This window comes from Crotalus tigris, unplaced genomic scaffold (assembly GCF_016545835.1).
Source record: "Crotalus tigris isolate CLP2741 ecotype Arizona unplaced genomic scaffold, ASM1654583v1 scf7180000018151.1857312, whole genome shotgun sequence".
Taxonomy (NCBI): domain Eukaryota; kingdom Metazoa; phylum Chordata; class Lepidosauria; order Squamata; family Viperidae; genus Crotalus; species Crotalus tigris.
Genome location: NW_024096849.1, coordinates 1,257,587 through 1,270,606, shown reverse-complemented (window position 1 = coordinate 1,270,606; position 13,020 = coordinate 1,257,587). Strand labels below are relative to the sequence as shown.

At 39.6% G+C, this 13,020-nt stretch overlaps 1 protein-coding gene across 7 annotated transcripts in view; it reads right to left on the bottom strand.

Moving 5' to 3' along the window:
- Positions 1-13,020, bottom strand: part of PRKAG2 (protein kinase AMP-activated non-catalytic subunit gamma 2) — a 244,384-nt gene that overhangs the window by 82,749 nt on the left and 148,615 nt on the right. For 6 of the 7 annotated variants that reach the window (XM_039348395.1, XM_039348393.1, XM_039348396.1 and 3 more), the window contains one exon: positions 7,384-7,601. In XM_039348395.1, coding sequence (XP_039204329.1) covers positions 7,384-7,601 — 218 coding nt within the window. Of the gene's footprint in view, positions 1-7,383; positions 7,602-13,020 lie in introns of those variants that run through there. The other variant, XM_039348402.1, reaches the window with a different exon arrangement.

Here is a 13,020-nt window from a genome sequence, read left to right as displayed (position 1 = left end):
GCCAAGTGCCTGAATATAGATCACATATTCATTGGGAAGCTGTAATGATTGTTAAGTGTGAGGGCTGGTCAAAAGTCACTTTTTTTCAGTGCTGTTTTAACTCTGAACAGATACTAAATGAATGGTTGCAATTAGAGGACTACCCTGTTCCTGATGAAAAGATTGCAAGGCATTTTTACTACAGAACAATGAAGACCATGGTCAGAGCTGCTTATAGGATTTCGCTAGTTTGAAATAAAAGTAGGACAGTGATGAATTGGTATTAGTAACTATTTTGAGTTCAGAATAATACTCAAGCAAAAAATACATTTCCAAATCTTAACTGAGACATCCCCCCTGTTTATGACGAATCAACTTCCTGAAAATATTTGATTTTCTAACAGCTAAATCTGGCTTGTTACACCTTCTTCTTTTTCTTTTCCTCTTCTCCTTTCCTGCAAATCCCATTGTTCCTTTCTGTTCTCCAGGCAACCTAGTTAATAAGATCTGAAGCATGGTGGTTAAGAAAAGCCACCATCAAAATCAATGAGTCTCCATCCTCCTGGACTAGGACAACCTCTGTGAAAGTATGTGAATGTGAGCATGTGCACACAGAAACATATCTCAGTGTATACTGATGAAATGAGGTACATGCATACTGTACATACACACATACTTATTATATACATAGCCTGTAAGATCAGTTAGAAAAGAAAAGCATTTAGTCAATGGTTAGCAAATAAGCCAACAAATTTTATTTAGTGATTCAGGCACCAGGCTAGAAACCAGGAGACTGAGTTCAGACTTAGCTATAAAAGCTCCCATTAATCTAATTAATTACAATTAACTTACTAAAATCTATAATCTATATGCTACATCAGTGGTTCTCAACCTTTTTAATGCCGCGACCACCAACCGGTCGTAAGTCAAGGACTACTCAACCGGTCGTAAGTCAAGGACTACTCAACTGCTGCAGCACCATTTGCAGAATGGGACTTTTGGCGGGCTCAGCAGGGCAGAGACAGCCTGGACAACTCCTATTGGCTTTTGAAAGCCAATAGAATTAGACTCTATTCAAGAGAGTCTATTCTATTGGCTTTCAAAAGCCAATAGAATAAAAGGGAGTAGCACAGCTAAGGAAAAGGGGGAAAAAATGGCGGACTGTGTTTGGCAACCCCCGTGAAATGGTCGTTCGACCCCAAACGGGGTCCTGACCCATAGGTTGAGAACCACTGTGCTACATGCTTCAAGGGATTCTAGGTGGCTTACAATGTGGGTTTTTAATTATTATTTTATTGAATGATTGGATAAATAATCCAAATTCTTTTCTTTTCTCCTCTGTAGTTTGCTGGCTTTTAGCTTACTATATTTCTAGGAACTTGCCATGATGGCTTATAAATTATATTTTAGGGCTCACTATAATGGATGAGTACTATTTATGGTTTGCTCAATAAACCATTGAGAAGATGGTTTACAAAAGTGTTTTTCTACTTTGGTGACTTTAAGATCTGTCGACTTCAACTTTCAGAATTCCCCAGTCAGCATAACAGTAGGAAATCCTGGGAATTGGTCCATACACACTGGAGAATTCTGGGAGTTGAAGTTCACACATCTTAATGTTGCCAAGGTTGAAAACCACGATAGTAGAGTCATGAAATTCCAGCGTATAGTTATTAATAAATCTCCCCTTTTTAATGTAATTTTCACCAGAGCATAAAATACACCACGGCTGAATCACAAAAAATATCTGCATAAGTCATCGGTGGCTGGATGAATACGATAAACCTCAAAAATCAACCCTCCAGCCTCTTTTCTTTAAAATACAATATTTGCTTCTCTCAGAAGTAGAGGCAACTGTTTTATTGGGCAGCAGATTTAGGGGGAAACTTGTATTATGCCATCACATAAAAAAGCATCAAAAATTAGGAAGTAAGAGACAATCCCTTTCATATTTAACCTTCACCATGTTTTTTCACCCTTACTCTGCGGCACAAATGAGAGAGTTCTACAAGGTTCAAAGGCTGAGAAATGTGTTTATTTTGTGGGAAGGAAGGAACACAGCTCTGAGAAAAACCAACTGCACTTTTCTTCCTTTTCTATTTTCAGAAATTCAGAGGAAGTGATGGGCTATTCATAAGGTAGGCTAATTGAACAGTCAGACCGAGCAATTTACCACCCCTTGGCTAAAGGGCAGGTTAAAAAAAACAACAGCCATTTGCTTAGTTAGAGAATTTCTCAGGTTTCTGTGCCCAGAAAGGACCCTGCAGGGTGCTTGCAGCTGTGGACACTGTTTGCAATCCTGAAGGCCAGTAAAAAGACACATACCCCCCCACGCACACACACCTCAGATTTGGAAGGGAACTTCACTGTTTTCATAACAGCCACTTAGAACTTTTGGAACTAAGAAAGTCTTTGGACCTTGGGAACAAATAATATTTACATATACCTATTTTTGTAGAAGAAATCAACCATCCTAGGGAAAAAAGAGAGAGGGCCATTCGGACTATAAATCCCTTATTTGTTTTCTTTCAGCCTTATTATGGCATGGAAGAATTTGATCAATCTAGTGGTCTACAGGCATCTTAATGGTGATCTGGATTTCTGCAGCCCCAATAAGGCTGGGATTTGCCTACCCCCCAAGAAAAGCTTGCAATCTCATTGCTAAATTCTTTTAATGCAACCTCTGTATTCTCAGTTAAATAAGAATCATTAACGCTCTTAATTTTTATAATGTTAGTCTTCGTTCTCCGAAGGCTGGTTAAAGGTGGAAGGGAAGGAAGGAATACAAGACCATTCCAAATGCAGGGTTATTTTAGCATGCAAATCAAGGCTATGTGGATATTGCAGTGAACTTACAAAACTTAATTCTAAGAAAGGTTTAAAATTCTATAGCCGAGGTGGCGCAGCAGTTAGAGTGCAGTACTGCAGGCCACTTTAGCTGACTGTGTTCAGTAGGTCAGCGGTTCAAATCTCACCGGCTCAAGGTTGACTCAGCCTTCCATCCTTCCGAGGTAGGTAAAATGAGGACCCAGATGGTTGGGGGCAATGTAAATATATATATATATATATATATATATATATATATATATATATATATATATATATATACATTGCTTACTGGTGTACACCACTTAGAGAGTGCTTGCACTTAAAGCAGTATATAAGTCTCATAAATAAATAAATAGGGCATGGGTGAAATACTATAACAATATTCATACAAGGAACTGACCCACTGAGCCACCAAGATTTCAACCTAATATGTTAAGAAACCCTGTTGGTGCAGCTAGTTTATATACAGAGACTCCTGCAAATTCAGCAGATTGTTAAATAAACAAACCATGGTTAATTTAATTGAAGTAGAAAAGATGTTGCGCAAGGGTGGAATATCTTAGTTCAAGAATTACTACAAGGAAACCAGAAGAGTTGAAACAATCTAGCTAGCAGTTTGTAATTTTAATGGGACCATCTATGAGAGCTACATGAACATTAGATATAGGTAGTACTCAACTTATGACCAATCCCCCCAAAAGGAAAGTCGTGACTAGGACTGGAAGTTATGATGGTTGGGGTCCCTCCACATGACCAAACTTTGGGCACTCAGCAACACAGCCACATTTATAGCTGTTTGCAAAATACCCCAGTCACATGACCATGTTTTATGATGGTTTTGCCAAAAAACTGTACTTCACTTTTGGCAAAACCACTCTCATAGCAAATCTTCATTTGATTAACAACCACAGTGTTTGCTTAACAACCATCACAAAAAAAATCACATGACCAACCCATTTTACTACCATGATGTACAACTACAAGGGACCGACTCTATTACAGTTGTATGTCGAGGACTACTTACAATGCTTATGTGTACACACACTATGCTAACCTAGGTTTAAGGACATGAGTAATATACTAAAGCACAAAGTAATAGCAATGGTCCCATTCACATAGTTCATAAACCCCCCCAAAACAATCTTGTTTTAGCCTGATGTAGTCTAAAAAAACCTAATCATTGATGAATGAAGAAGCTTAATTCAAGAATGTTGAAGTCCTTGCGTTTTTGGGGATAGGCATAAATCAAAGATATAGTTCTTACCTGTATGTCTAATGACACACCCTTGACTGAATTTTTCCTTTTCATCCATGACCACACAGCACCCATTTTGAGTGTTCTCCAAAAGGAGAGGGGAAAGGGAAATTGAGCCCATTTTATAGCTGCTAAAAATCCCATTTCCTTGGTGGACTTAAAGGTAAAGAGTCACATTTAGCAGCACCCTTAGTCTACAGGAGAGAAAAACTTTTCTCTTTGAAGGAATTAAGTTGTTAACATAAAACAGTGTTTTCTCAACCATGGCAGATTTAAGATCTGTGGACTTCAACTCCCAGAATTGAAGTCTACACATCTCAAAGTTTCCAGTGTTGAGAAAACATTGAATAAATACCGCAAAACATTTTGCAATGTGTTAGAGTCAGACAGGGTCTCTTGTTAACAGATACACTAACAATCTTAGGCAACTGAGATGATACAAGTTACGGAATCAGAGGAAGATGTGATAGTTTACAGGACAGGGGCTGAGTTTCCCATAGCAAAATTATGTTTTTGTTACGCTTGCTATCTTCAGATGGATCCTCTAGAAATAACTATTGGCTTTTCGAGGAACAAATGGAATGCTAAATTTTCTCTCATTACTAAGAAGTTCTCACTGTAAACTGCAAACTTCCTTTGGAGCTGAACATCAAACTGGAGGACAGGATAGATCAAGACACCCACTTTCATAGGATTGTTCATATTTACAATTGCTGCCTATTTGATATCTATCAATTCTTATCTTAGGGCCTTGAACTTTATTCAGCTGCAAGTAACTTTAGCAAATGAAAGCTCCCCCACAACTCATCTATGCTGGAAGTTAAAACTATTTATTTAGGCTACTGTTAAAATCATAAAAGCAGAAATATTTCAGAGAAAAGGACTGGAATTCCACAGGTAAGAAATCGCTTCTTACCAATCATGGGCTGTACTCAAAAGGGCTTCGTGCAATGCATTTAAAAAAATGAGTAAGCCTTCCATTGCACCTTCATAGCTACCATATTGACCTTTTTGATCATATTCTGTGGAAAGTGCAACCTTCTGCCTGTTTTCCTTTCTCATAGGTCAGTGATGGCGAATCTTTTAGAGATCAAGTGCCCAAACTGCAACCCAAAACCCACTTATGCATCGTCAGGTGCCGGGTGGGTGTGGCCCATTGGCTGGGTGTGGCCAATTGGGATGTGTGTGGCCCATTGGGTGGGCATGGCTGCGGTGGTAACGGCAGACTGGGTGGGACTAAAAAGTTCACTCAATCAAATCCAACTTTGCAAGATCTTTTTTTTCCCGCAAGAAGTTGAAATTTATTGATTGAATCTTTTTTTTTTTTTTTTTTTGCACATGGCAGAGGAGGTCTAAAGTGAAAAGGTTTTATAAAACCCAGCTGAAGGCCTAGGACTGGGGCGATGGCACGCGTGCCCACAAAGAGGGCTCTGAGTACCGCCTCTGGCACTGTCATAAGTTACAGTTGAACAGAACAATAAACTATCATTTCATCATACCAACATTCGAGGAAAGAACAGTACTAATAAAGGACAATATCTATAGCTTAGGTTGAAATGAGGGATCTTTGGTGCTTTCTGAGCTTGGTGGTTTTCTTGCAGATGTTTCATTACCTAACTAGGTAACATCATCAGTGCACTGTGGTTTGATAATGAAACACAGTATTGTGTTGGAATCAGTGTACTAGAATTTCAGGTAGTCTGCAAGGTACAAGCACTTGTTTAGTGACTGTTCGAACTTACAAGAGCGTTGAAAAAAGTGATATCATTGCAGAATCTCCATGGTCACATGATCAAAATTTGGGCACTTGGCAACTGCCATATATTTATGATGGCTGCACTGTCCTGGGGTCATGTGTTCACCATTTAGTAAACTTTCTAGTTGGCTTCCGACAACTGGGGGAATGGGGGGAAAACAGATTTGCTTAATGGCCACATGATTCACCTAACAATCGAAGTGATCCTCTTAATTGTGGAAAAAAGGTCATAAAATGAGGCAGAATTCACTTAACAAATACCTCACTTAGCAACAGAATTTTGGTCTCAATTGAAAGTTGAGATAGCTGAAATAGAAATTTGGATATATTCTTTTTCAACCCACTTAGCTATATGCCTAAATTCCAAATATCCGTGAGCTGTGGTTCTCAGGTGCCATCATTTTACATACAGATAATCTTCGACTTACAACAGTTCATTTAATGATGTTCCAAGTTATGATTTATGACAGTTTTTCTCACTTATGACCACTGCAGCATCTCCATGATCATGTGATCAAAATTCAGATCCTTGGCAATTGACTCATGATGATTGCAGTGCCCTGGAGTCATATGATCATAATTTGTGAACTTCTGACAGGCAAAGTCAATGAGAAAGCCAGATTCCCTTATCTGTGTTATTAACTTAACAACTGCAATGGTTCACTTAACAACTGTGCAAGAAAGGTTGTAAAATGGGGCAAAATTCACTTAACAACTGTCTCACTTAATGTTGGGCTTAATTATGGTTGTAAATCAAGGATTAATCTATACATTCATTCACACAATCAACATTCACCAGACCCATTAAATTACAATCTAATCAATCACAGGGTTAGTTTATTGGTTAATCTGTGGTTAATTTGTGACTGCTGGATCACCAAATAAGATCATAATGTTAAGTGATCACACAGAAGTTCAGTTACTCATGGGCAAGCATTTTGTAAAAATAAACTAATGTTAAATCTTCAGCAAAACCAGGTCTTCCATCTTCTGTAGCGTGAAGCCAGGACAAGTAAGGAAATCTTCTACAATAGAATATTTCTAGTTCAGGACTGAACTGTGGCGTCCTCAGTGTTTTCTAAGATTAGTTGTTTGCTTGCAGATATTTCATTGCCCATCTAGGGAATATCGTCATGGATCAAATCCCACACTCACTAATACTGATGTACTAGTTGGGTAACAAAATGTCTGTAAGCAAATAACTAAACTCAGAGAATACCAAGGACTTCACAGAAATCCTCTGCGTGGTTATTTTTACATTTCAGTGGAGCTTGCTTTCACCCAGTGGGTTCCACTCAAAAGACTCTGAAGTCAAAACGGATGTTTAGTTCACATCTAACTTCTATGGCATCCATCAGCAAGCAAAAAATGGATCCTCAGCCTGAGTTTCCCCTCTTGTTTGTGCAAATTAGGGGCAATAATATTTCTCTCCATAGTAGAAGGATTGAAAGTGTCATCCACCTACAAAGTGTGACAAATGCTTGGATGCTCACAAGCACTGTATCAGTCCCACGCTACAGGTCTTCCAATTTATTTATTTTTTATTTTCAGAGGCTGTACTTACTACTTTTGAGGTAACACAACAGACAGGTGTTGGGGACGGCGGCTTGGCAATACCCTGCCCTGGAGGCAGGCTAAACCTTTGGCCAGTATCTGGAGGAGAAGAGGGTGTGTGAATCCGCGTCTCTAGCCTCTCTGGTTCCTGTCTGTAGCATTCAAGCGGAAATGCCGGCTGCTTGGCTCCCTGGGTGGGAGTTGATGGTGAAGAGGAAAGCCCAGAAGCTAAAAATGAGATACAACAAAACAGAGCAAGTTAGTCCACCTCCACCTTCAAATGAAGCAAATCGTCCAGTTTTTTAAAATTTTCAATACCTTGCTCAACATGTCCAAAAGATGCTTTTCCAAAAGGCAACTGGACTTTCTTGGGTTTTTGTTTTTTTGTTTTTTTGGAAAACATTTCACTTCTCATCCAAGAAACTGAACTGACGAAGCTTCCTGGATGGGAAGCAAAATGTTTTCAAGAAAAAAACACAGTTGCCTTTTTGGAAAAGCATATTTGGGACAACCATGATGTGGGTGACAGAGAATCATTAGGCAGCTTCCAACAAGCAAAGTCAATGGGGAAAGCCAGACTTCTCAATGATCATATGATTTGCTTAACAACCGTGGCAAAAAAGGTCATAATTGTCCTTCCTTAGCAACATAAATTTTTATTTCAATTGTGGTTGTAAGTTGAGGACCACCTGGCAGAATCCAGAATCTGCCTTGTTGGTGTTCCACTCATGTACCAGTAACTAAAATCTCCCTTGAAAGTAAACCTGCCTCTTTCCTATTTTGCCTGTCTTGAGCTCTGGTAAGATTTACGTTGACTCTTCATTTGTGATCACAAGCAGACCCGATACTGGCAAACTTTTTAAAAATATTCTTTTCAACACTGGCCCCTATCCACCCTCTTGCCAATGCAGTATTTAGCTTCCTTGTTGTGTTTATTGTGCCACTGCTATCCAACGAGTCTTCATTTTGAATTGGCCTCTGTTTTGGAATTTAGCAAACGTCTTTGCTTTATTGTATTGTCTCTGTAGGAGTAGTATTTGCCGAGTAGTTGTGAGTTATTATGAAGATATCAATGAAAATGGTCTTGCCACCTTTTCCTACCTCAAAAGGGAGCCAGTTTGGTGAAGTGATTAAGCTGCTGGCCTAGAAACCAGAAGAATGTGAATTCTAGTCTCCTCCTTAGACATGAAAACTGACTGGGTGACTTTGAACCAATCACCAGGAGATGGTGAGTTCTGGTCCCATCTTAGGCATGAAAAACAGCTGAATGACTTTGAGACCATCGCCAGGAAACAATGAATTCTATCCCTGCTTTAGACATGAAAGCAGCTGGGTGACTTTGAGCCAATCATCAGGAGACGGTGAATTCTAGACCTGCCTTAGGCACAAAAACCAGCTGACAGTGAGCACTACTTCTTCCTTAGGCCTGAAAACGGGTTGGGGAACTTTGGGTCAGTCACTCTCTGCTCAATTATCTTACAGGGTTGTTGTGAGGAAAACAGGAAGAGTCTGTTTATACAAACCAATGAAAAGGCAGGATAAAAATTCAATGGAAAGGAATTCGGCAGCAGTAATTCTCCATTCTCCGTTCCTGCCACCCTTCTAGGAAAAGAAGCTTTGCAAAGAGAAAATATCAGTCTGTCTTCCCATCTGCTAAGTGGAATAAGTAAGTTTGGGTAAGTAATCCAAAAAGGAATTTTGTTTAAAGAGTTAAAACAAAGCTTTAAAAATGTAGCCACAGCAGTTTGGGCCAAAGTCACGAAAATGCTCACCAGATTGTTGAGGAGGGCACTTCTTATTTTAGATGTTGCCATGGAAAAGAGGCTGCTTCTACAAAGGATTTTTTTTTAAAAAAAAAAAAAAAGCCCCAAAGATGTAATGGGGTTTACTTAAGTATATTTAAGAAGTGGAAGGCTTTCACACTACATAAAGACGGGTGTAGCATTGTTGCCCCCTGTGGAAATAGATCACAGGATCTTTACTGTCTGAGACCTGAGTTATATCCCAGATTTGTGCTGTCTTTTAAATGTGGATCTACTGTAATCCTGCCTTTAAAGGAGCGAAGTCTTGCCAGGAATGCAAGGGAGTAAAAACAGAAGAATTGAAAAGGAGCACAGAAGAGGGGGAAACAAAGGCAAAACATACAGACAAGAATGGAGTTGGGTTGAGATCTCATGCGAAAGAGGAACTGAAAAGCAAGAAAGAAGAACTTATGTTGTGTGAATGGAAAATACCCCTCAATGCACCACTGGAGGACGTGGCAAGCCAAGAAGAAAGGCCAACATTTTATAGTTGGTTGGTTGTTTTTACTTGTTTTGTAGATATAGGTCAGTGGTGGCGAACCTATAGCATGGGTGCCAGAGGCGGCACTCAGAGCCCTCTCTGTGGGCAAACGTGCCGTTGCCCCCACCTTGCTTCCCCCCGTGATCCCCTCCTCTCCAGCAGCCACCCTGAAGGAGAGTCGCCCCCGAGCGTGGTCCACGCGGAGCAGCGCAGCCAAGGACATGGCAGCCAGGCAGCGTAGACAAGACTCTGCCCTCACACCCCATCATGCAGTTGATGCTGCAGGGAGCGGGCAGAGGGTGTGGCCGCTGTAGTGCTGGTGGACTGCCTGGGCGATCTGCGGCAGGCCCTGGAGGCGGTGAGTGGTCCTGTGGGCAGGCGGGGCGGGAGATTGGGAGGAAGAGTGGGGACGGGGCCAGTTTTTGGGCACTCAGTCTTTAAAAGGTTTGCCATTACTGATATAGGTAGTCCTTGACATATAACTATTCATTTAGCGTCTGTTTGAAATTACAACAGCACTGAAAAAACACCAAGACTGGTCTTTGTAGTTATGTTTATAATGTGATCAAAATTTGGGCACTTGGTAACTGTATATTTGCAAACCCTTGCAGCATCCTGGGGGTCATGCGATTACTTTGCGTGACCTTCCCAGACAGCTTCTGACAAGCAAAGTCAATGAGGGAAGCCAGATTCACTTAACAACTGCAGTGATTTGCTTAATAATGGTGGCAAAAAAGCTTGTAAAATTGGGTGTGACTCACTTAATAATCACCTTGCTTAAAAACAAAAATTCTGGTCCCAATTGGAATCATAATTCGAGGATTACTTCTAATGATGGCAGAAGGGATGTGACCCAATCACAATGATGGGCCCAACAGAAGAGCTTCAGCTTGCCACTATGGCTCTAAAGGACAGGAGAAGAGTTAATCATAAATCAATTCCCCTATCCAGGTCTAGCTGAATTATAGTGCATTCTTCAGAAAAAAGGATTTGGAACAGAGGCTTTGAAATGCACAAGAGTGCAAGCACACCACCCTTTTTAAAGCAGCTGCATCTTTTTCAAGCTTCTGCAAAATCTGGGAAGTATGTGTCAGATTCCAGAAGTCAAGAAAGATAGTTACTTTTGAGCAGTTTCCCTTATTGCTCCTCAGCCATAGACAGAAATCTTGCCAAACCATTTGCATCATTAAAGATATACTTTGAGAATTGCCAGGAGGACCCATTTTAACTTTTTCTCCCAACCAAACTATTTAAACTTTGCTGTCTCTTGGTCCTTTGGAATGCAGCCCCTCCCTTCTGAAAATCCACATTTCACCATAGGGGGACATGGTTGCTTTAATGAGCCAGCTCTTTAAAGTAGCTCCATCTTCTTCTAGGTTCACATAGATTCCTGAGGGAAAAAAAACATTGACTCTAAGAAGTGCTGTGTGGATATCCCCACACATTCAAAAGCATATCTCCGGAACCTTATTTGAAGTACCCAACTCTAACATTCAGTACTTATTCTCAAATAACAGTGCTGGCTATTAATGCTTGCTTCCAAAGAGATTTAATACATTTTTTTTGTCCTGAGATATCTTTTAAATAATTATTTATTTATTTATGAGACTTATATACCGCTTTAAGTGCAAGCACTCTCTAAGCGGTGTACAACAGTAAGCAATGTGTGTGTGTGTGTGTGTGTGTGTGTGTGTGTGTGTGTGTATATGTATATATATATATATATATATATCTATATATATATATATATATATATATATATATATATATATATATATATATATATATATATTACATTGCCCCCAACAATCTGGGTCCTCATTTTATCTACCCCGGAAGGATGGCAGGCTGAGTCAACCTTGAGCCAGTGAGATTTGAACCGCTGACTTGCTGAACACAGTCAGCTAAAGTGGCCTGCAGTACTGCACTCTAACCTTTTGTTGAATACATCAGCCTTTTCAAAGTGCTTGAGTTTGGCGCACAAGCTACTGATGATTAAAATGACCACTAGAAGGAGAAATTGCTACATCAGCCCTTTGCTACAACTGGTGGAATAAAATTGCAACCAGCACTAATGGAGTAACACATCAGTGGAATGGATGCCCGATAACAGGCTGTGCCAAAATAAAAATAACCAGACACGTAGGAGCCAAGCTGCACCATCTGCAATGTACAGTAATCAACATACCAATAAATAAATATAAGACAGTAAGAGGGATTCAATAAGCGATCATCATACAAATTGCTTTTTTGGAGCATTTGAAAGCTATATCTATCTTTCTCTTTATTTCCAACTGACACAGTAGACAGTGTTGAGAAGAAGCAGACTAGGAAAATGGGAACTTTCAGGTGAAATAGCTAAGGGGAAAGCAAACTGGGTATACAGGAAGATGCTGAATGAATTTTCCAGAATTTCTGCACACCTATAGGCTGGACATGCCTGCCCCCTCGCCACAGGAGCATATGCACGCACACACACAGCATTAAGACATGGTTTTCTTATTTATCTGTCTTTTTGGCAGGAAACCATTTTGGTCTGGGTGTATAAATTCATTCAAAAAAATTTTCGTTCTTTCTGCCATTATTGCAGCAAAGATTTTGTAATCCACATTTAGTAGCGATATTGGTCTGTAATTTTTAATTAGTGTATGATCAGTATCTTCTTTAGGTATCAAAGTAATATTAGCTTCAGTCCATGAGTCCGGTATTTTTGTATGTGTAAAAATTTCATTACATAAGTCTTTCAAGGTTGGAGTTTTAGTATCTTGTAACGCTACATAAAATTCAGCAGGAAGACCATCAGGTCCTGGTGTTTTATCTTTCTTTTGCTTTTTTATTGCCTCTGTAATCTCCATCACTGAAACATTCTCGTTTAGCCTCTGACGCATATTCTCCGGAACCTTTGGGAGATTTGCTTCTTTTAAATAAGCCTGAATTACATCTTTAGAAACCGTCTCCGCCTTATACAGTGTCTCATAATATTCCTTCGTAATTTTTTTCATTAAGTCATTATGACATTGTAGGTCACCATCCGTATCCCGTAGCTTACTTATTAATCTTTTTTCTCTTTCTTTTTTTTAGTCTATATGCCAACCATCTCCCAGGTTTATTGTCATTTTCCAAAAAATTCTGTTTGGATCTGTTGATCTGTTGTGCCATTGTATTTGTCTCAAGTAAGTTTAACTTATGTTTTAATAGTTCCATTTGTATTTTCAACTTTTTCCTTTGAGGGTCTGATTGTAATTCAGCTTCCAACATACTACGTTGTTCTTTCAATCTATGCTGAACAAGTTTCTTTTCCTTATTCTTTTTTGGAAGATAAGTTATGGCCAAACCTCTAAAATATGCTTTTGCCGAAGACATG